The sequence below is a fragment of the Chelonia mydas genome, chromosome 9, assembly GCF_015237465.2.
Source record: "Chelonia mydas isolate rCheMyd1 chromosome 9, rCheMyd1.pri.v2, whole genome shotgun sequence".
Lineage (NCBI taxonomy): Eukaryota > Metazoa > Chordata > Testudines > Cheloniidae > Chelonia > Chelonia mydas.
Window position 1 is genome coordinate 47,945,766 of NC_057855.1, and position 21,562 is coordinate 47,967,327.

Below are 21,562 nucleotides of genomic sequence, written 5' to 3' on the forward strand. Positions count from 1 at the left end.
GTAGACATTTTGTATATCAACAGAAGGGATTTTTGGTCAATGTGCAGTTAAGCCAGCTCACTGAGAGGTGGTAGTTAGGTTGACAGAAGAATTCTTCTGTTGATCTAGCTGCATCTATAGAGAGGGTTCGGTCAAGCTAACTACATTGCACGTGGCATGAAACATTTCACAGCCCTGAGTAGTATAGCTAGGTCAAACTAATGTTTATAAGTAGACTAGGCCTTAAAATCATATAAATTAGAGGTTAGGTCAGATTTACTACCATCCCTACCCCTGCTTTCAACGCGAAGGTAGGATTGTTTCTTATAGTACAGATACTGCTCCCATCTGACTCAATGTTCTACTTAACCCGAGTCACTAACATAATATGAGTCTTCTCCAGCCCCTCCGCCCGATCGTTTGACTCTGTTCTCTACCTCATTGGTTCTCAACCAGGGGTCTGGGTCCCCTGGGGGGCCGTGAGCAAATTTCAGGGGGTCTGCCAAGTAGGGCTGTAATTAGACTTGCTGGGGCCCAGGGCAGAAATCCAAAGCCGCACTGCATGGGGCTGAAGCCTGGGGCCCAAACCCCGCAACCCGAGGCTGAAGCCAAAGCCTAAGCAACTTAGCTTGGCGGGGCCCCCTGTGGGTGGTGTCCTGGATAATTGCCCTGCTTGCTACCCTCCTAATGCCAGCCCTGGCTTTTATATGCAGAAAAACTGTTGTTGTGGCACAGGTGGGCTGTGAAGTTTTTATAGCATGCTGGGGGGGGCCTCAGAAAGAAAAAGGTTGAGAATCCCTGCTCTACCCCTTGACCTCCCTTAATCCTTCTATCGTCTTTCCTTGCTCATGCTTAATCTCTTTCATCAGGCCCCTTTACTTTTGTCTTCCCATATGCTATTTCTCTTATTTTAAAAAATCCTTCCCTTAATACCTCCTCCTGTCTTTAACTACTGTCCCATCTCCCTCCTGCCCTTCTTAACCAAGCTGCTTCATTTATTTTCATTGCCTTGACTTTCTCTCTGCTAACTTTCTCCTTGGCCCTCTGTAGTCTTGTTTTCATGCTCCACTGAGATTGCTCTTTCTTCGGTCATCAGTGGTGAAGTTCAGGAGCTGTCTTTTCTTTTCCATCTTCTTCCTCCTTGCCTTTTCTGTCTCTTTCACTGTGGTAGACCAGTCCATCCTTTTCTGTTTGCTTTCCTCCATAGATTTGTGCTGTTTTTGCTGCTTTCTTGATGTGTAGGGATGGCCTGAATTCTCGCAATTGCTCCCTGCTCTTCCCACCAAAAAAACCTTATTCTTTTTGTTTTTTATTTTTTAATTTAGAAATATCAGGAATGTCAAGTATGATTTTTCCCTGGTTTTTTTTCTGGAAGACCTCAGAGTGTTTCATGGATGTGGATTGTAAGCTCTCATTTCCTTATTGAAGAAGTAGAGGCAGGGACAGTTAATGAATCTTTAACAAAGGTGTACTTTCTCCAAAATGTTAGTCATTGAAGTTAAATAGGTATTAAAGATGACCTAAAAATAACTTTATAATTGGATTTGTTCCCTTTTTAGGCAATTTTAATGATTTTTAAAGTTTTTATTGGCTTTTTAAATTAGAAATATCAGGAGAGTAAGCCTGGGATGAGAAATAATGAGAAAATATGAGGGCTGTGTTTGAGCTCTTGACTCTAATTAAATGGGCAATGGATGTTGGATCTTTAACAAATGCTTCCTTTATCCAAAATGTTAGTGATTGCAGTTAAACAGGCATTAACAAAAACCAGAGAATTTTAAGCAGTCTGCCTTGTCTACATGCAGAAATTGTTGAACCAGTTTCATTAAAATTAATTTTAAAACCTCATTTAATTTAGTTAAACCTGTGCAAACTCCTGTATGGGCTCTGATGCAGGTTTAAAACTGACTTATGTAGAAATTAACTTATTCCTGATCTTCTGCTCCAGGCACCCTCTCTCCTTTTAAGCCTTCCTCTAAACCCACATTGTTCCACAATCCTTCATTCAACTATTAAAAACAAATTGATCATTTCATTTTAAAAAAATGTAGCTACTAAAATAAGAAATTAGTATGATTCATACTTTATCTCCCAATCTGTTTTGTGGAGTCCATGCTTTTTGTCTGCTTCCTTATCTCCAGTCCCTCTTTTTGCCTCTGTGTTGTTGTTTTTAGATTCTGTGATGAAGTGGAGCTCTGTTCACTTAAGTGGGATTTCAGATGGATCCAATGTCCCCCTGCACAGAATGTGTTGCCAGATTACTGCCTTGTTCATAAAGTCTTAAACGTCAGAATTTATTTTACTGTGTCAGTAAAGTGGTGCACACATTTTGGATGCAGCATACAAAATAAAGAACAGTATATTGTATAGTCTAGTAGTTTTAAAAGTCCCAAGTGATAGGACTTCCCACACTTCCCTGAGGAGATTATTCCACAGCTTAATATATCTCACCATCAGGAGACTTTTCTTGAAATGTAACCTAAGTTTCACCTTTTAAAATTTTGTTCTGTTATGCCTAATTAATCTTCTGATACCACCCTAAAGATATCTCATTTAACATTCTAGGTTCTTCCAAAACAGAAATCTGTAAAAGGGCAAGCATATACAGTGGCTGAAATCAGTTTTGAGGTATAGTAATTCCTTAAAGCAGAAGAAATCTCACATTCTCTTGATAATACTTTTAAAACTGTCTTAGGGCTTGTCTGCAGACTGGTCTATGGAGGTGCGAATTGCAGAGAGCTCTGAAACACCCTGTGTAGACCCTGCTGGCACAACTAAAAGGTATTTAGTGTGCACTAGGTATTGCACACTATACCTTTTAGTTTGTGCCAGCAGGTTCCACACAGGGCGGAGTGCTACATGTTAGAGGGCTGTGTACACCAGTCTTGGCAGAAGTTAGTTGTGGCATGACAATTAAAACTCTAACACAGGCCTGGTTTATTAGGAAAATTTCCAGTGCTGTAAATTTATTGATGAACTTACACCTAATGTAGATATGCTGCACCAATGTAAGTTACTAGAGTAAACTCTGCATCAGTGCATGGCCTCTACACTGTGGGTTTGCTACAGTGTAATTGTACTGATGAAGTTACACTGATGCACATCTGGAGTGTAGACATGACCATACAGTGATATTTACTTTTACAGTGCTGTACGTGTGCGTGATGCTTTTACAGACAAATGCAAGAAGACTCTTCTCCAAAGAGCTGATAATGTAGAAACAAAACACTCTAGGGTTTCTGTGAGGCATTGGTGCATTCCTTAGATGTGTTTGGGGCATAAAAATTAAGCTTACTAATGCACACCCTCAGGTCATCTTGCTGTTAAAGTATGGTTTGTTAATATTACAATTCATTTTAAAAACAAAGTTTTGTAAACATTTATGCAACATATTCTTCCACTATGGAAAAAGTAGTTCCTATTTGAAGGGAAAGGTTATAAGTGCTTTTTCTACTGCTTTAATATATTTTTTTCTCACCTTGTTTCTAGATTCCCTAGATAATTTGGACCCCTTCAGGGCTTGTTCAGAAGTTCAGCTGACTTTTCAGCATCAGCTTGTCACTAACAGACAATTGATAACTCTTACTCTTACAAACACTAAATTTGGAAAGCTGGAACTTTCCCGGTTAAACTTTTATACTAGAAAATGAGTTAGCTTAATGTGGCCACAGACTGCCACAGAAATACTAGCTTAGCACTTTGCAGGGAGAGGCAGTTCTAAAGGTGCACCGTTTGTGGTGTACACTAGATATGGTGGTGGAAGAGTGTTTTGCTTGTTGATGAGGAAATAGAGGGTATATATTGGTAGGTGGCTTAACTGTTTCCTTGCTTTTCTGGGAGGTTTTTTGGTCAGGTGTGTATAGCAACTTTAATGGCATCGCTGAGCATTAATTAAATAATGTATGAACAAATGAAAGAATGCGGTGGAATAGATGAAACAGTCTTTGCTGTTCTATGACACTTACCTACTATATTATGTAGCTATTTTATATCACTGTCTGTTTTAGAATTACCCAGAAAAACTGTCACTGTAGTGCCCTAGAGTATTTGTACTTGTGGGGATCATTATAGGGGGAAAAGTCATTTCATGCAGTGTTTGTCTAAGTCAGTGGCTTTCAACCGTTCCAGACTATTATACCCCTTTCAGGAGTCTGATTTGTCTTGCATATCTCAAGTTTCACCTCACTTTAAAAGTACTTGCTTACAAAATAAGACATAAACATACAAAAGTGTCACAGCGTACTATTACTGAAAAATTGCTTACTTATTTTTACCACATATTTATGAAATAAATAAGTTGGAATATAAATATTGTAGTTACATTTCAGTGTATAGTATATAGAGTAATATAAACATGTCATTGTATGAAATTGTAGTTTGTATTGACTGCTGGTGATTTTTATGTTGCCTGTTGTAAAACTAGGCAAATATCTAGATGAGGTGATGTACCCCCTGGAAGACCTCTGTATATCCCCAGGTGTATGCAAGACCAGTGGTTCTCAACCAGGGGTAAAGTGGATTAAGCTGTGTGTTGAAACTTTTACACATTAGCTAGAATCCCAGATGATGTAGGGCTTAGGGATTATTTCACTAGGACTCAGGCAGCATCTCCATGTTAGTCTGGTACAGGGAATTGCTTTTTTGTGCATTTTTCTCTTGTTTCAGCATCCAGGGCTGAAGCTATCTTTTGGAGGGCAATTCTGCCATCCTTGTTTAGTTAGAACAGCTCAGTTCACCTTTCTAGGTGTACTGCTCACTAAACTCCCACATGTAAAAATATGCAAAGGATATCTTAGAGGAAAGGTTACGTATCACTAACTGGAGTCCTTCAAGAATTGCTTGGAGTTCTGTGTTAACTCACTGAGGTCTAATTTTTAACTGAAAGGATGAAGGCAGTTGGGGCCATACAACCCTTATACGTGCTCGCTTCGGCAGCACATATACTCATAACCTCTGCTCTGAACTGTCAGGGTTGTGAAAAGATGTTTGTGTGGCTTCCAAATAGGTGTTACTTTCTAGAAAGTTCTAAGGCTCTCAGGTGCCTGGAAATGGAAGAGGGAGGTGTCCCACACGTAGGAATAGGCAGAAGCAACACACGCAAAGAACTCCAGTTACTCATGCATAACTTCAATTAGGTGAATACAAATATTGGGCTCTCCCTTATAGTTGTGGATGATTCCTCACAGAATAAAGACAATCCCTATTAAATAAAGGTGGTTAAGTGGAGTTCTAGAACTCTGCATTGAATAGCATTCTTCCTAGGTCAAGTGGAATGAAGGCTGAGTAGTTGATGAACCAGATCCCAGTGTTTCCTTTCGCATTTCAAAAGCAGCCTGGATTGGTTCAGAGCTTGACAAATACTTTTCATTGACATACGTTTTTCTTTTTTTCCCTTCCATCTTCACTGATGGAAAATAGTGTTGTCTGGTTATCAAATACTGGCAGTTTTAAACACATTTAACCATTCCTGCCCTTGAAAATGTACATGAGGAAATATCAAAATACACCTCTTTCAAAGTTTGTGAATAATGTGACGACTTTGGGCAGGTAGACCATCACCAGTGGGATGAACAGGATACCTACACATGGCCCTCCATTGCAATTGCCCTTCCTCCATTCCCCTGATGATCACCAACATAATTTATAAAAATCCCCCCAATGTAGAAATAAGGGAATGTTTAAGTAGTTTTTTTTAAAAGGAGAAAGTTATGATATTGGAAAATGTACATATAGTTGCTATATGTGGGGGTACCTGGGAAAGAGGTGGCAGAGGGGAGATGGGAGAGTTAACTTTTGTAGGGTTTAGCCCCTTTCCAGAGGAACTCTTTTCCATAGAAGACCTTTTGCAGGAATTTTAGCTAAGGTTAGCCCTAGTCATGAAGTATCAGCTCCTGGGCTTTACACCTGGGAAAACTCCTTGTTTGGGGTTGCTTGCTGTATATCGCATAAGTCTTGACTACACAAGAAAGTTATACCAGTTTAGCTTAAATTGGTTCTAAACGAAAAAGTTCTTCCTTTGGCTCAGGATAAGTTGAAAGGTAATCTGGAGGGAGGATTGACCATGCTTTTTCCAGCTAATATAAAATTAAGCATTTCTGCTGAAAAACTGTCTACAACTGGCTGAGGTCTGGTATGGAATTAAAATGAACCTAATATTGATTTGTAGGTTACCCTCTTTCACCCCAGAGATCCTTACCGGGGTTCTCAGGTTCCTCCTTGGGATGCTGAAGACACTGAGGCTGACCATGTTGGCTGACATTCATATCCACACAAGATAATTCTTCTTTTGGATTGACTCAGGAATTAATGCCTGCCATAATAAATGTGTAGCTGTTGTAGGTGGTTGCTGCCTTAATCCATAACTGGCCACATTTTGGTTCCTGTATCTGAGATGAGACTGAAGTTTCATAATGCAGGATTATACCATTGTAATGGACTCACCATTACATTCTACAGTTTGAGATTGAAGTATTTCTGTCCCATGGTAGAGATGGGAACGGAAGAATCTATTTTGAGGAAAGGATTCTTTTTTTTCTAAACAGCTAGAGCATAAACAATTATTTAAATCATACTTGGCCAGATACAGCAAAAGACTTCAGCCACCGTTTTTCTAGTAGTCTCCTTACTTGGTTCATCAGTAAAACCAGAGTAACCTGTGAGTGCAAAGCCAGTTGGGGGTTATCGTATTGATTATCATGGACAGAAGATGAAGCCCCCCACCATTGTAAACCATCAACAACCATCAATCATATTACCCTTTTTAAGATCTATGAAATCTAACCAATTCCATGAGTCTCCTCTGGCAGGTCACCAAAACAGATCATAATCTTCCATCTCCTCTGACTGTGTCATAGCACAGCATAACTTTTCTGGGTAGTGAACTGCCTAGCTAAGCCATGATGTCAACACCTTACAAGTTCTTGGCAATGAATTAATCTTTAAACCCCTCACCTCTAGATTTCATTCTGCACCGTCTTCTTTGTCTATGAGTTCCTGGACATTTTAACCTTCTAGTAATACTGAACTCCATCTCTCTTCTCTCATGCATTTTAGGAGAGAAGTTTATTTATTGTTGTAATATTGTGGAGATAGTTATTTAATTTTGATGGAATCAGAACCCTTTTTGTTTTATGCAGTTTCAGAGTACCCAGATAATGTGGTGCAAACATTGAATGCCTTAGGAGTCCTTTTAAAATATTTAAATCTCAAAAAGTATTTACTTTATAAAACATTCAGAACATGTTCTAGCTATCAGTAGGATAACCATAAACATTCATTGAATGCATTAACTACATATAGTGCTTTGAAATCCATAACAAAAATAAATTAATGTTGCTAATTACAACAAATGTATGAATTTTCAGAGGTTTGATTATACATAAAGAATGAAGGGGTAAACTGCTCTTGAGCAAAAGGGTGACAGACAAGTCAACTCCAGATCAAGAAAGTATTTAATGACTTAAGTCAAAAACCGTTTGAATTTTCAAAATAAATTTCTCTTTTGTTATCAGAGTAAATCTGGCAAATTTTAAACTAATTTTGCCAACCCAAAAATTAGATGTTAAATCAATATTGAATGGCTTTCTAAAACCTAGAGCATGTGAGCTTGTTTGAGGAATCACTGGGTGAAATTCTGTGGTCTGTATTACAAAAGAGGGCAGGTTAGATGACCATAATGATCCCTTCTGGCTTTAAAATCTATGAAAAAAGTTAAAGGAGTGAAAAATTAGGCTTTATATAGTGGCAGCTGATTGCAGTCTTAACTACAGGGACAGATTTACTTTGTTGGCAACAGAGAATATTTCTGCAAAGTATGAAGAGAACCAAATTGTACTTCTGTGATTGTAGTTTGTGACCCAGTGCTGTTCCCACATGGGGTACGAAAACACCAGAATTTTTATACCCCTAAAAAGGAGACAAGCCAGAGACTTCATGAAGTCCATTAGGAACTTTGGTATTGCTAATCAATTTTATTTGGAAGGTGCTCAAATATTGGGTTGTTTTATTATCAAATCTTGAGATAGATTGATATCAGTGGAGGTTTTTTTTGCCATTGACTTCAATGGGAGCAGGCTAGGTTTTGTATTTGAATGACCATATTTCCTGTTTGTTTGCAGCTTAGAAATAACATAGATCCTTCTATAGGTAATAGATATTTCTCTAGATCAAGCTGCATATGTTCGTTATTTTGGAGTGTGGTATGTGTCCTGTCTCTCCAGGTTTGTGAGTAATTGCTCCTCTATAGCTAATGCTTTCATAGGGTCACAGAGTCTGGTCTGTGCCCCAGCCTGTAACCCATCTCCTGGGAGTGACCCCTTTAGTGTGCCAGGCCCCAAGGACCCACATGGTTCCACAGGGGCAAGCATGAGGCCTCCAAGATTCCAAGACTGGACTGTCGGTGTCAGCAATCCCTGTCTCTCTCAATGATTCCCTGCAGAGAATCCAGCCAAGCCAAACCTCTAGCAGGAGGCTTATACTGTGCCCCTTCAGGGCATGTCTACACTTAAAATTCTGCATTGGCGCCATGTAGCGCTTTAATGAAGACACTCTAAGCAGATGGGGGAGAGCTCTCCCATTGGCTTGGTTAATCCACCTCTCTGAGAGGTGGTAGCTATGGCTCTGGGAGAAGCGCCAACATAGCGCTGTCTACGCTGAGTGTTAGGTTACTATAACTACGTCACTCAAGGGTGTGAATTTTTCACATCCTTGAGCAATGTAGTTATACTAATATAGGTCTGTAGCCCAGATCTCAGTGGGTATTTACAGCAACACAGGCAGCCTTTTCAAAACAACATAACCATTTATTAGTCCCTTGGCACACAGGGTCTGAAAGTCCTTAGGTCAGCACAGAGAAATGAAGGTTAAAGCATAATCCGTTCTGGTTAACCCAGAGCTCCAGCCAAGCTGTAGTGAACCACATATTCAGGCTGTCTCTCTGTTTGACCTCTTCAGTTACCAGTGAGACAGCTCCCAGCTTCCTCCAGAAACCAGCACTTTATCCCTCCACTTCACACTTTCCGTTCCTTTGTTTTCGAGCTGGAATCTTTGCTCAGCTTCCCTGCTGAGAGGTAAGGGAAATTCATCTCCCTCTGGGTCGTTGGCTGCAAGGTGTCAATGTCCTGGTGATTGGGTTTCCCATTGTCTGCTCAGATTTTCCATTTATATGGGGTTGGTATTGGCCAGTCCTTTTTAATGATGCATTCAGGCTCAGATGCACACACCTGTAGCTCTTAGCTTGTCCTGAGAGCAAACTAGACCTCTTTTCCCCCACTGGGTAGCCATGCAAAATATAGGGGAAATTGAGGCACACATAAACCCCCATTAGAACACCACAGAAATTTCCCACTTACAAATGCATGCAAGTTTTTATGATTGTCTCTCTGAGAGAAGATGCTGCGAAAGTTTTGAATAAACTGGATAAGAGCTTTTCAAGAATGAAATTCTTGAAACAGCGCCTATTCAAACTTTTTTATAATGTGATTATCTAGTCTGACGTCCTCTATAACATAGGCCATAGAACTTCCCCAGAATAATTCCTAGAGCAGATCTTGTAGAAAAACATGCAATCTCAATTTTAAAAATTCTCAGTGATGGAGAATCCACCACAACCCTTGGTAAATTGTTCCTGTGGTTAATTACTCTCACTGTTAAAAGTTTACGTCGTCTTTCCAGTCTGAATTTATCTAGCTTCAACTTCCAGCTATTGGATCATGTTATATTTCTCTGATAGATTGAGGAGCCCATTATTAAATATTTGTTCCTGTGACGATTTGCCACTTACCTCTCCTCTCATGAGTACCTTCTGTCTGTTGGGTGTGAACCTGCACGGTCTCTCTGCTCCCAGCACCCCCTGTCGGCTGTTAAGCTAGTCAGGTGGGTCGTCAGTGACTCAGCCCTCCGGCTAAGTCACGCATAGTCTAACGCATGAATGAACAAAACCTCTTCTGGGGTGAAAGGTCCAACAGGGCCTGTCCCTGGCCCTTGTTATTGTCTTTAACCCTGTCTCTGGGCTCAGTTTTCAGCCCCTTCCTGTCTAGCTTTCAGTCTGTCCCTGCCTTGTTATAGAGCAGTGCCCCCAGGGCCTTCTCCCTGGAGACTCTGAGTCCTGCCCTTCACTTGGGCCTTTAAACAACACTTCTCCCAGGAACCCTACAAATAGCAGCCACATGCTGCTTCCTTTAATTTTGTTGCTGCTGCTGTTCCTTAGGCCACTTCCCACATAGCCCCTTTCTCTTCATACCCTCATGGCCATTCCTCCGCCTAGGAACATGTCGCCCCTTCCTGGGTGCCATGTGGAGCCAGGTAGGGAGCCTGCCAGCCCCACACCAACCGGACTATAAACCGGACTTTCTATGAAGAGTAGAAATGCCGGTTTATAAAGCTTTCTGGTTGGTACAGGGCCAGATAACACAGCTTTTATTGTATATTGTTGGGTCATAGTTAGGTTGTGATCTGCTGTAACTCCCAGCTCCTTTTCTGCAGTACTCCTTCGTAGGCAGTCTTTTTCCTTTTTGTATTTGCGCAATTGATTATTCCTTTCTAAGTATAGTACTTTGCATTTGTCCTTACTGAATTTCGGCCTGTGTAATTCAGACCATTTCTCTAGTTTGTCAAGATCATGAAGAATTCTAATCCTGTCCTCCAAAGTGCTTTCAGTCCCTCCAAGCTTGGTATCATCTGCAAACTTTATAAGAATACTTGCTGAATCATTATCCAAATCATTTATGAAGATACTGAATAGAACCAGACCCAGGACAGATCCCTGCAGGACCCCACTTGATATGTCCTTCCAGCTTCATTATGAACTAGTGATAATTGCTCTCTGAGTACGGTTTTTGAGCCAACTCTGCACCCACCTAATAGTAGGTTAATTTAGGTAATATTTTATTAGTTTGTTTAGGCTAAGGACATGTGAGACAGTACCAAAAGCCTTACTAAAGTCGAGATGTGTGACATCTACTACTTCATCCGCTATCCACATGACTTGTTACCTTGTTAAAGAAAGATATTAGGTTTTTTGACATAATTTGTTCTTGACAAATCCATGTTGACTATTACTTATGACCTTATCTTCTAGTTGCTTGCAAATTGCTGGTGTGATTATTTGCTCTGTTATCTTACAATTCTCTGGGTTGTCCTTATTTCCTTTTTTTAGATAAGTATTATATTTGCCCTTTTCCAGTTCTCTGGTGTCTCTCCTGTCCTCCACAAGTTCTCAAAGGTAATTGCTAATGGCTCAGAGATCTCTTCTGCTAGTTCCTCAAATATTCTAGGATGTATTTTATCAGGCCTTGCTGACTTGAAGACATCTAACTTATCTGTCATTTTTAACTTGTTCTTTTTTCTATTTTAGCCTCAGATCCTACCACATTTACACTGATGTTTGCTATGTTAGTCGTCCAATCGCTATTAACTTCTTTGGTGAAAACTGAAACAGTTTGGTCAATGTTGCATTTTATGTCATTGTCTTTCCCTCCTCATTTAGTAATGGGCCTATCCTGTCCCTGGTCTTCCTCTTGCTTCAAATGTATTTATAAAATGCTTTCTTTTTACCTTTTAAATACCTGGCTAGTTTAATCTCGTTTTGTGTCTTGGTCTTTCTAATTTTGTTCCTATGTGCTTATGTTGGGTTTTTTTAATATTCATACTTTGTAAATTTGCCTAGTTTCCTCCTCTTGTATGAATTTCTTTTTGAGCTTCACGTAATTGAAGATCTGGTTAAGCCATAGTGACCTTGTCCCATATTTCCTATCTTTCCTATGCATTGGTATAGTTTGCTCTTCTGTCCTTATTAATGTCTCTTTAAAAAAGAATTGACAACTCTCCTGAACTCTTTTTTCCCTTAGACTTGCTTCCCAATTCTGAATTTGCGGAAGTTTGGCTTCTTGATGTCCATTGCCTTTATTCTGCAGTTTTCCCTCCTACCATTCCTTAGAATCATGAACTTTATCATTTCATGATCACTTTCACCCAGGCTGCCTTCCCTCTTCAGCTTCTCAACTATTTCCTCCCTATTTGTCAGAACCAAATCCAAAATAGCCTCATTGCTTTCTCCACCTTCTGTAGTAAAAAGTTGTCTCCAGTGTATTCGAAGGACATGTTTGATGATCTGTGCCACAGTCTGTTATTTTTCCAGCAGATGTCTGGGTAGTTTAAATCCACAGTCACCAGCAAGTCCTGTGTTTTGGATGATTTTGTTGTTTTAAAAAAAAAAAAAATCTCACAGCTGCCTCTTCCTGATTATGTAGTTCATAGACCACTACCATGACATCACCCTTGTGTGTTACCCCTTTTATCCTTACCCAGAGTCTTTCAATAGGTCTGCTTCCCACTTCTATCTTTACCTCAGTGTAAATGTATACATCTTTGATATACAAGACAACGCCATCTCCTTGGAACAATCTGTGTTGGTGTCTTCAGAGCTCCTCAATGTCAACACTAACCGTAGCCATCAGATGCCAGGCTCCTGTTTGGTTCCAGAAGAAATCCCCTTGAATTGGAGAAAAGGGCTAGCTGCATCTTGAGATCTGCCTTATTCTTCTCAGAACCAAGTTGGAACCAGCCACCAATCTTTCTCCATCAGGCCTTGTGGGTCATTGTCATCGTTATCAGAGTTGGAGATTGAGGACCAGACTTGTGTTCTCCCAACCCAAAAATCTCCCTTACATTCTGATCTCCCATGCCCATTAGCTCTATCCCTAATAAATGGAACCATGGACCTGCTTGGCAATGTGGGGTCCTCTGTCTTAGCATGACAGAGACCCATCCCAGACCACCTCAGAGAACCAGGTCATCCCTACCAGTCCGAGCCTTCTGACCACCAGATGAGTATCTAGGAAAGCTATTTTATTTATGATGATCCCCTGCTCTCTCTGCTCCTCATAATGTCTCCTCCAGGTACGGCAGTGGCCCAGAACCCAGCATCCCCATCTGACAGCTTCAAGGCATTCCAGGAACTTTTGGCCAGTGTAACTGAGACCCTCAGTGCAGAGCTGACAGAAGTGCAGGAAAAGTTTTATAAACTATTCCGCATGCTCTTTTTCCCATAGCAAGGGAGCCTAGCCATGCCAATAAATGAGGGTATCCTTGAATGAATCAAGGACCTGTGGTTCACCGCAATTTCCTTCCCCCCAACAAAGAAAGGGGAATACTGATACTGTCAAGTGTTTCAGACGTTGTTTAAATTGTGGAGGCTTTTTTCTGCAGGAAAAACTACTGCACCAGTGTTCTGGAAACGAGCGTGGTCCTATTAGTACTAATACCTGGTATTCTAAAAGTGGACTTGATTCAAATGGGTGGTCAGGCCGCCATGTTTTATATAAACAAGTAAAGTGGTTTTGCATTGTACTTGCAGTCAGTCAGCCCTGAAGGTTTGGCAGTGACTTGGCCACAAACTTTCCTGCTTTCATACCTGGCAGGGTAGGGAAAAAAATACCTCAGTTGGTTTATGCAAGGTCCTCACAAGTAGACCTTTGATCTGTTATTGATCTATCAAATCTTTCTCCAATGGGCGATGCCAGCAATTTATTTATTTGCTACCAACCTGAGTAGGTATCTGCCAACCATCAGCTCTTCACGCTGAAAAAATACCAAGTTAGTAAGGAATGCCTTCTCCATACATGTTGATGACTCCTGTAGCTTCTATTCACGGGTATTTCTGATTGCAAAATTTCTGTTTTAACTCAGTAGCACAAACTCCCTTCCTCCTTAGAGCGTTTTTTCCCCTCTCCCCCCAGGTTGTCCCTTACTTGAGTTAGCTGAGTTCTTGAGATTTTGATTGGTTTAAGCATCGTATTTCAGGAGGTATTCTTATTCCTCCTGTATGTGCGTTTTTAAATGTCTCAAATTGTCTAATATATTTAAAAAACAACCTGTTGTGCATTGGCCTTATTTATTACTGCCTATAGTAGTATTTTTGTCTTGCTTGTTTTATTTTGAAACCTCATGTGAGGTACTTGGTCTCCAGGACTGACACAGAGGAGAACATACTCTCATCCATAAAGTTATCTTTAACTCTGCTTCTCTGAAGAGGTAATGCAGAACTGGTAGTTGCCAGTGTGTATTCCCTAATTGTGTGGAGAAAAGTTTGAGGTGTTGCAGGGTGGATTTGATTTAAATCATGATTTAAATCACTAGTCAGAAAGACTTGATTTAATCACGGATTTCTACATAAAAGTGCATTCTTGTTGGTTGTTATAATCTTAATACATATTCTTCACAACTCAGAGATAGATGTAGGTTTCATTTTTAGACGGTACATACTATACATTTAAGTGATTTATTTTGAAAACTTTTCAGAGTAGTTTTACAGCTATATCAGAAAATGAATGATTTTTTGGTTATTTCATTTACCAGAGGTAATTGAAGCAGATATTTATGAAGTCATTGGGAGGTGAACTATCTCCAATTCAATAGGTTAATCATTAATATTTGGAGGATTTTCTTGCCATGTTGTATTAGGAGGAGAACGTCACCAGGCAGACACACAAATTGTTTTATTCAACTTGAACAACAATGTTATGTATTCTGGATTTTTTTCTTCAACAGCAAACATAGTATTTTAACAAAACAAGCATATGAATTTTTGAATTTAGTTAAACATTCAAGTTTTTTAAAATCAGGTTTGTTTTTGTTAAAATTGTTTTTAACCAATATAGTTAAATTAAATATTTTTGTTTTGTTTTTAAAAATTAAATCGACTATGTCAGCCAGGTCAACATAAGAATCTTGAAATATTTGGTTCTGCATCTAACCCAGTTGTCTTCACCTTCATTTTCTTGTTTGTTCATAATCTCGAAAAGAAAAACAAGCTTTCCTGCTTTTTCAGGTCCCAAACGATTTCTCAATTTGGAATGAATTAGTCCAAAGGAAGAAAATATTCTTTCTACAACGGCAGAAGAAGCTACTGCTGTTAAAAGTGAGATCATCACTTCAACAGTCTCTGAATCCAAGTGCTTAAGTGACTTCCACCACTTCACTGGTGTGACTTTCTTTAAAACATCAGCAAACATATATTTCTTGAATGGTTCACCCTTAACTCTGAAGTTTATTATAGTTGGCGTTATGGAGGGATGATTGTTGGTTGTCCATGTCATAGCCAACTCCTCTTCTTCAGCAGTTAAGGTTTGACCCTGGTACCGAGTATTGAGAATCTTTGCAAGAAAAAGAGCTGGACATCGTGCTTGTCCCATTCGTTTTTTTAATGCTTGTGATTTAACTCTGTCATTGCATATTTCTCTTTTTAAGATCTCACTCAGTTCGTTCCAGATTTCAACAGTGTCAGCAATAAAACAGGTATTTCCCTGCATTTTGGTCAAGGCTACAGAAATAGGCTTCAGGGTACTCAGCATGTGTTCAACATTTCTCTTAAGCCCAATGTTGAGAATTTTGGCTGTGATGGTGCCATCTTTTTTTTCACAATTTTGTTCACAAACTGTCATCAGATTAGGCCAGTTCTTGATACAGTGCTTAAAACAGTCCACTACTGAGTTCCATCACACATCTTATGGGAGAGTTAGCTTGGTTCCTCCCACTTTTTTCAGAGCAGCTGCAGAGCAGTGGTTGTTACGGAAGTATTTTGCAATTTTCAACAACATTAGCCTTTATTACTGGAACACTGAAGTCTTTGGCTAGAAGGTGCATCAAATGAGCACTGCAACCATATGTTGTTAGCTTGGGACACTCTTCACTCTCTTCTAAATAATTTCTTCTCATCTTGGATACATTTGCAGCATTGTCTGTGACCAAGCTGCATAGCAGATGTTTGAATTTTTTTTCCACAGTTTGTTATAGTTTTTACTGCTACTTCTTGTAAGTATTCTGCTGTGTGTGCATTTCCTGATACATCAATTGTTTCTGTAAGGAAGACATTCCTTTCTTCTGTTGTCACATGAGCACATACAACAGGATCATTGTGGACGTTGCTCCACACATCAATACTCGGGTTAACAATTTCACCCTCTAGATCAGAGGTGGGCAAACTGTGACCCGCAGGACCCTCCTGCCTGGCCCCTGAGCTCCTGGCCTGGGAGGCTAGCTCGCAGCCCCTTCCCTGCTGTTCCTGCTCCCCCACAGCCTCAGCTCACTGCACCACCGGCACAATGCTCTGGGCGGCGGGGCTGCAGACCCATGGCCTGACCCGGTGCTCTGTGCTGCGTGGTGGTGTGGCTGGCTCCAGCCGGGCGGTGTGGCTGTAGCGCGACCAGTGCTCCAGGCAGCGCAGTAAAGGGGCAGGGAGCGAGGGCGGGGGGGTTGGATAGAGGGCAAGGGAGTTCGGAGTGGTGGTCAAGGGGTGTGGATGGGGTCAGGGAGGTCAGAGGGCAGGGAACAGGGGGGTTGAATGGGGCAGGGGTCCCAGGGGGGCAGTCAGGAAGGAGAGGAGGGGTTGGATGAGGTGGCGGGGGGGCAATCGGCGCAGGGGTTCCGGGGGCGGTCAGGGAGAATGGGTGGTTGGATGGGGCAAGGGTCCCGGGAGGGCAGTCAGGAATGAGAGGAGGCGTTGGATGGGGTGGCGGGGGGCAGTCGGGTGGGGGGTATGGGGGCGGTCAGGAGACAGGGAGGGGTAGATGGGGCAGGGTCCTGGGGACAGTGAACGAGGGGGTTGGATGGGGCTGGAGTCCCCAGGGGGCCGACGGGGGGGGGGGGGGGGTATCTGATAGGGGTTGGGGGCCAGGCCATGCGTGCCTGTTTGGGGAGGCACAGCCTTCCCTAACCGGCTCTCCATACAATTTCAGAAACCCGATGTGGCCCTCAGGCCAAAAAGTTTGCCCGCCTCTTCTCCAGACCTTTTGCACACTACTCAATTTCTCTTTCATACACTTTATCCAGCAATTTGCTCTTTATCCAGCAATAACTGCTCTGTTGGGTGAACTGTATCTTGGTCTTAATGACTGAGCTATGTTAATGAAGTGTGGGTTCTCAATCATATGGAAAGGAGAGTTCGTTGCATAAACAAACTGGGCAATTTTTTCATCAATTACCTCTTCTTGTAATCTGCTGGTTCTTATCACAAACTTATCTGTGGTTGTTTCTGGATGATGGAGTTTTTTTTTCTTTTTGCTACAGGTGATATACTGTGGCCATGTGACAAACATGATGTGACTGACACAATATCATTGGCAGATAACTCTGAAACTATAGAAAATGATGGTGATCTTGAAGGTGGATAGTCTTCTGAATCCTGTATATTGAGGATGGAGTCTCCTAAACAAAATAAGTCAATGCAAATATTTAATTATTATTACCATACTGCTCATTTAGTATTACTCATTGTATTCACCGACACCCAGTACTTCTTTAAAGTTGAAATTGTAAAAGGAAGATCTGCTTATTTCAGCTATTTATTTTTTATCACAACTGTATCTAAAATGATAGTACAGTACCATAGAGTAACAACTATAGTTTTTGCTTAAACATGAGAATTCAAGAATAGTCCAGAAGGAAGACAGGCAGTCCTTAAGCAAGAAGTATGAAATAAAAATGTTTACCAACCTGAAAATCCTGCATGTTCAGACATGTTCCTTTCACCATCTTCAAGGCAGCTTCCTCCTGAGAAGAAATACTTCTCATGATGATGTTTCGTTTGGGTAACCAGGCCTTGCATTTCTTTGTTGCACTGTTTGCATTTTGCACGCATGCCCGTCTTACCCACAGGTAGAGGAACTTCATTAAAATATTCCCAAACTGGGTCTCTTTTATGGCCTGCTGCCATTACAGGGTTTTCCTTCTAGTGAGAGAATGGTATGGTAGATCTCAAATCAATGAAGGCTACACTGAGAGAGACCTCAAGACTTCTGGAATATGCTACTCAAACAGTTTCACTTTTGTTTCTACTGCCTTTCCCTCCCTTCTCACATTTATCTCCAGACTTCTTCTCCTTGTCCAGATCTATTCCGCCCCCAACAATCTTCTATTCATTGAACTTTTTGAAACTTTGCACTTCTAGAGAGAGGTAAGGGATTGACTCTGTGTACACAAATTTGCAAAGGGACAATAGGGTTGAGGTCTGTTATTTCTCACCTCTCTATATATTATTTATTTATTTTAAAGTATTTTTGCTGTTAACAAGCATGTTATCTCAGGAGGCACAAATCCACAGTTTGAGAACTGCAAATCTAAGCATCTCTGATAGTATCTTCTAGACTGAGCACTGAGTCCCATTGGGTGGATAGAAAGATTAACCTAAGTAATCTGTACAGAAGGCCCTAGAACCCCATAAAATTGGGTCCCTAATCCATGAACTATTGGAACTTATTTACAAAACTTTTCTTAAATGTTACATTAATATATTTTTATGCTATAGAATTAGAATTTATAATCCCTATTCCATGATGAGATATCTTTGAGCTATAATGTATCTTAATTAAAACTGTCTTTAGATAGGTTTTTTCCTCAACAAGCATGTTATCCAAAAAAATCTGATTTAAATTTAAAAAATCCAATTTTTTTATTTGATTTTTTTTAAAAAAAAAAATCATTGATTTTTATCCACCTTGGATTTAGGTCAGGTATTAGGAAAAACTTTCTAACTCTAAGGGTAGTTAAGTACTGAAAGAGGTTACCAAGAGAGGTTGTGAAATCTCCATCCCTGGAGGTTTTTAAGAACAGGTTATACAAACACCCCTCAGGGATGGTCTAGTGTACTTGGTCCTGCCTCAGCGTGGGGGGATGGACTAGAGACCTCTCGAGGTCCCTTCCAGTCCTACGTTTCTATGATTCTGTGTTTACAAAGTAATTGTATCATCTGACTCCCTATAGTGCATTGTGTACTGCTGCTTGTTTTACATTTATTAACAAAGTAAGGCCCCGATCCTGTTTTGTGTAGTAGACCAACCAATGCTCTCATGTAGCGCCGCAGTGAAGTGTATGGAGCTCTCCATGGGTGCAGCACTATATCTGCATGCTGCCTGATGGAGGATTGAGGCTACAAACTTGTACCTTTTTTATATAACCTGAACTTTTCATTCTGTAGAATGTGCATGTGCCATGTGGGCTGCAAATACATCAAGTAGGCAGCATGTTGGACAATTCTGACTTGAGTAATTTACAGGTCTTTAAACTCATATACATACTTTCTGAGATGTGTTTAACTGAGAGGAAAGTCATCATTTGGTAAAAGAAAATATATCTATTAAAATTCTTTTTTTCTTTAAGTGGAACTGGTGTGTAGACAGATTCTTCAGTTCTGCTTAACATTTCACAGTGGTTGACCTTTTGAAGTAGAAACTTCAAGGTTAGTTCAATATAGTTTTTAATTCAAATGGGGTACATGTGATGTTTCAGTGTTGTTGTGGCTTTCCTTAAGGATTTAATAGAGTATTAATAATTATCTTTGACAAGTCTGAAATGTTATCATTAGGAGGGTTCATCAATAGCCTGCTGATGGTTCAGCTCTGTTTCTCATCCACACATAGCTTGTGGAAAGTGACATGGTGTCAGTGCTAAGGAGGCCAATTCAATTAAGGTGGAAGTGGCCTATTCTCAACAGTTGACAAGAAGGTGTGAGTATCAGCAGAGGGAAAATTACTTTTTGTAGTGACCCATCCACTCCCAGTCTTCATTAATTAATTTGCAAACTGGACACCATCAAATTAGGCTTGAATAAACACTGGGAGTGGATGGGTCACTACAAAAAGTAATTTTCCCTTTGCTGAGACTCACACCTTCTTGTCAACTGTTGAGAATAGGCCACTTCCACCTTAACTGAATTGACCTCATTAGTACTGACCCCCCACTTGGTAAGGCAACTCCCATCTTTTCATATGCTGTAATATATATACTGCTTAGTGTATATTTTCACTCCATGCATCTGATGAAGTGGGTTTTAGCCCACGAAAGCTTATGCCCAAATACATTTGTTAGTCTCTAAGGTGCCCAAAGGACTCCTCGTTGTTTTTACAGGTATGTCAGGGGCCTTAGAATGCTATGTCCCTTTCCAGCCATGGTTCACAAAGGAACTTCTCTTGGGAGCAGCTGCCTAACAATAGCTCTATAGCCCTTGATGCTTATTCTACTTCAATTAATTACATTTTCATTGATTTTGTTTGTCTGAGTCCTGTGGTTTGGATGATTTTGTTACTCTTTTTCTGGGTTAGGTAGTCTATAGTAGACCCCTACCATGATATCACCCTTGTTTTTTACCTCTTTTGTCTTTACCCAGAGACTTTCAACAAATTTTTCTCCTGTTTCCATCTCAGCCCCAGTGCAAGAGTATACATCTTTGATATACAAGGCAACACTGTGACACTGCACCCCATAGTCTTCACAGTGATATTATGATAGGATTATGGCAAAATTATGATGCATTTTGTACAAGATAAGTCATGCGAAGTGGAGTTTGGGAAAAGTTATGGTTTGCTGAATATGATTATTCTATTTGTATGCATGTATCATTTTTGCATCTAAAGTTATAAATACTGATTATGTATCTATACTTCAAATATAGTTACACTTAGGTAACACCCACTAGACAAGATGCTTTCAATCTAAACAGCTGGTTGTAAAGGGCCTATTCAGGTTAATGGGCCATTAGAAAGAACAATAGGCCTTAGGAGAAGCTTATCTCTAAGGCTGCCTGTCTGTCATGGATTCCGTGACCTCCATGACTTCTGCAACAGTCGTTGTGGCTGGCTCCAGGCTACCCCTGGGCTGGTTGCCGCTGGGGCGATCCTGGGCTACCGCGACCTCTCTCCCCGCAGCAGCAGTAGTTTGGGTGTGCAAGGGGGCTCAGAGCTGGGGCAGAGGGTTGGGGTGCAGGCTGGTGCTTACCTTGGTGGGGACTCCCCAGAAGCGGCTGGCATGTCCCTGCAGCTCCTAGGCACAGGGAGTGGGGGCTCTGCGCGCTGACCCTGCTTGCCTCGGTTCCCGGCCAATGAGAGCTGAGGAGCGTGGGCAGTGTGCGGAGCTCCCCTGGCCTTCCCTCCTGCTAAGAGCTGCAGGGACATACTAGCCACTTCTGGGGAGCCACGTGGAGCTGGGTAGGGAGCCTGCCAACCCTCTCCACCCCCCAGCACCAGCGGGGGTCCCAGGCCGTGTGCCACAGCCTGCCCCTCCCAGCGCCCCAGCCCAAGTTTTAGTTAGGGGTGTATAGAACAAGTCATGGACAGATCACAGTCCATGAATTTTTGTTTACTGCCCATGAGCTGTCCATGACTTTTACTAAAAATACCCGTGACTAAAACGTAGCCTGGTGAGCCTTCCTGAGAACGCTACAGACAGCCTGTGAGTGATGGCTGCTGTTACTCTACAAGAACGTGTGACCAGGCCACGTGATGCTGGACTCCATCTTGGGATGTCAGTATTTTTCCACAGACTGGTCTGGGAACCAAGCTTTGGAACAAAGGGTTCCCGCCACATGCAAAAGCTATAAAAGGCAGGGAATGTCGTCTTCTGTGATTCTTCACTCCCTGCACAAGACGACTCCGGGAAACACTGGAGGAACAAATACTGAACTGTGGGAAGTGCTGGACCCAGGCTAAAGGGATTTCTAGCCTGTGTATGAAACACCTGGGGATTCCAGGCTGCAAAGCCAAGTGTAGTTTGTGCCTTAAGAATCTACGAGTCTGCCTGTACCATCAGTTAGGGT

General features: G+C 41.2%; 1 protein-coding gene across 3 annotated transcripts in view; it reads left to right on the top strand.

The window, feature by feature from the left end:
• The window catches only part of MSL2 (MSL complex subunit 2), a 33,520-nt gene that overhangs the window by 2,738 nt on the left and 9,220 nt on the right, over positions 1–21,562 (top strand). Inside the window, exon 2 of one of the 3 annotated variants that reach the window (XM_037908715.2) lies at positions 17,044–17,139. The exons of 1 other annotated variant lie outside the window; for it this stretch is intronic. In XM_037908715.2, the coding sequence (XP_037764643.1) occupies positions 17,044–17,139 (96 nt within the window). Of the gene's footprint in view, positions 1–2,544; positions 2,608–17,043; positions 17,140–21,562 lie in introns of all 3 variants that reach the window. One more of the 3 variants, XM_037908717.2, reaches the window with a different exon arrangement.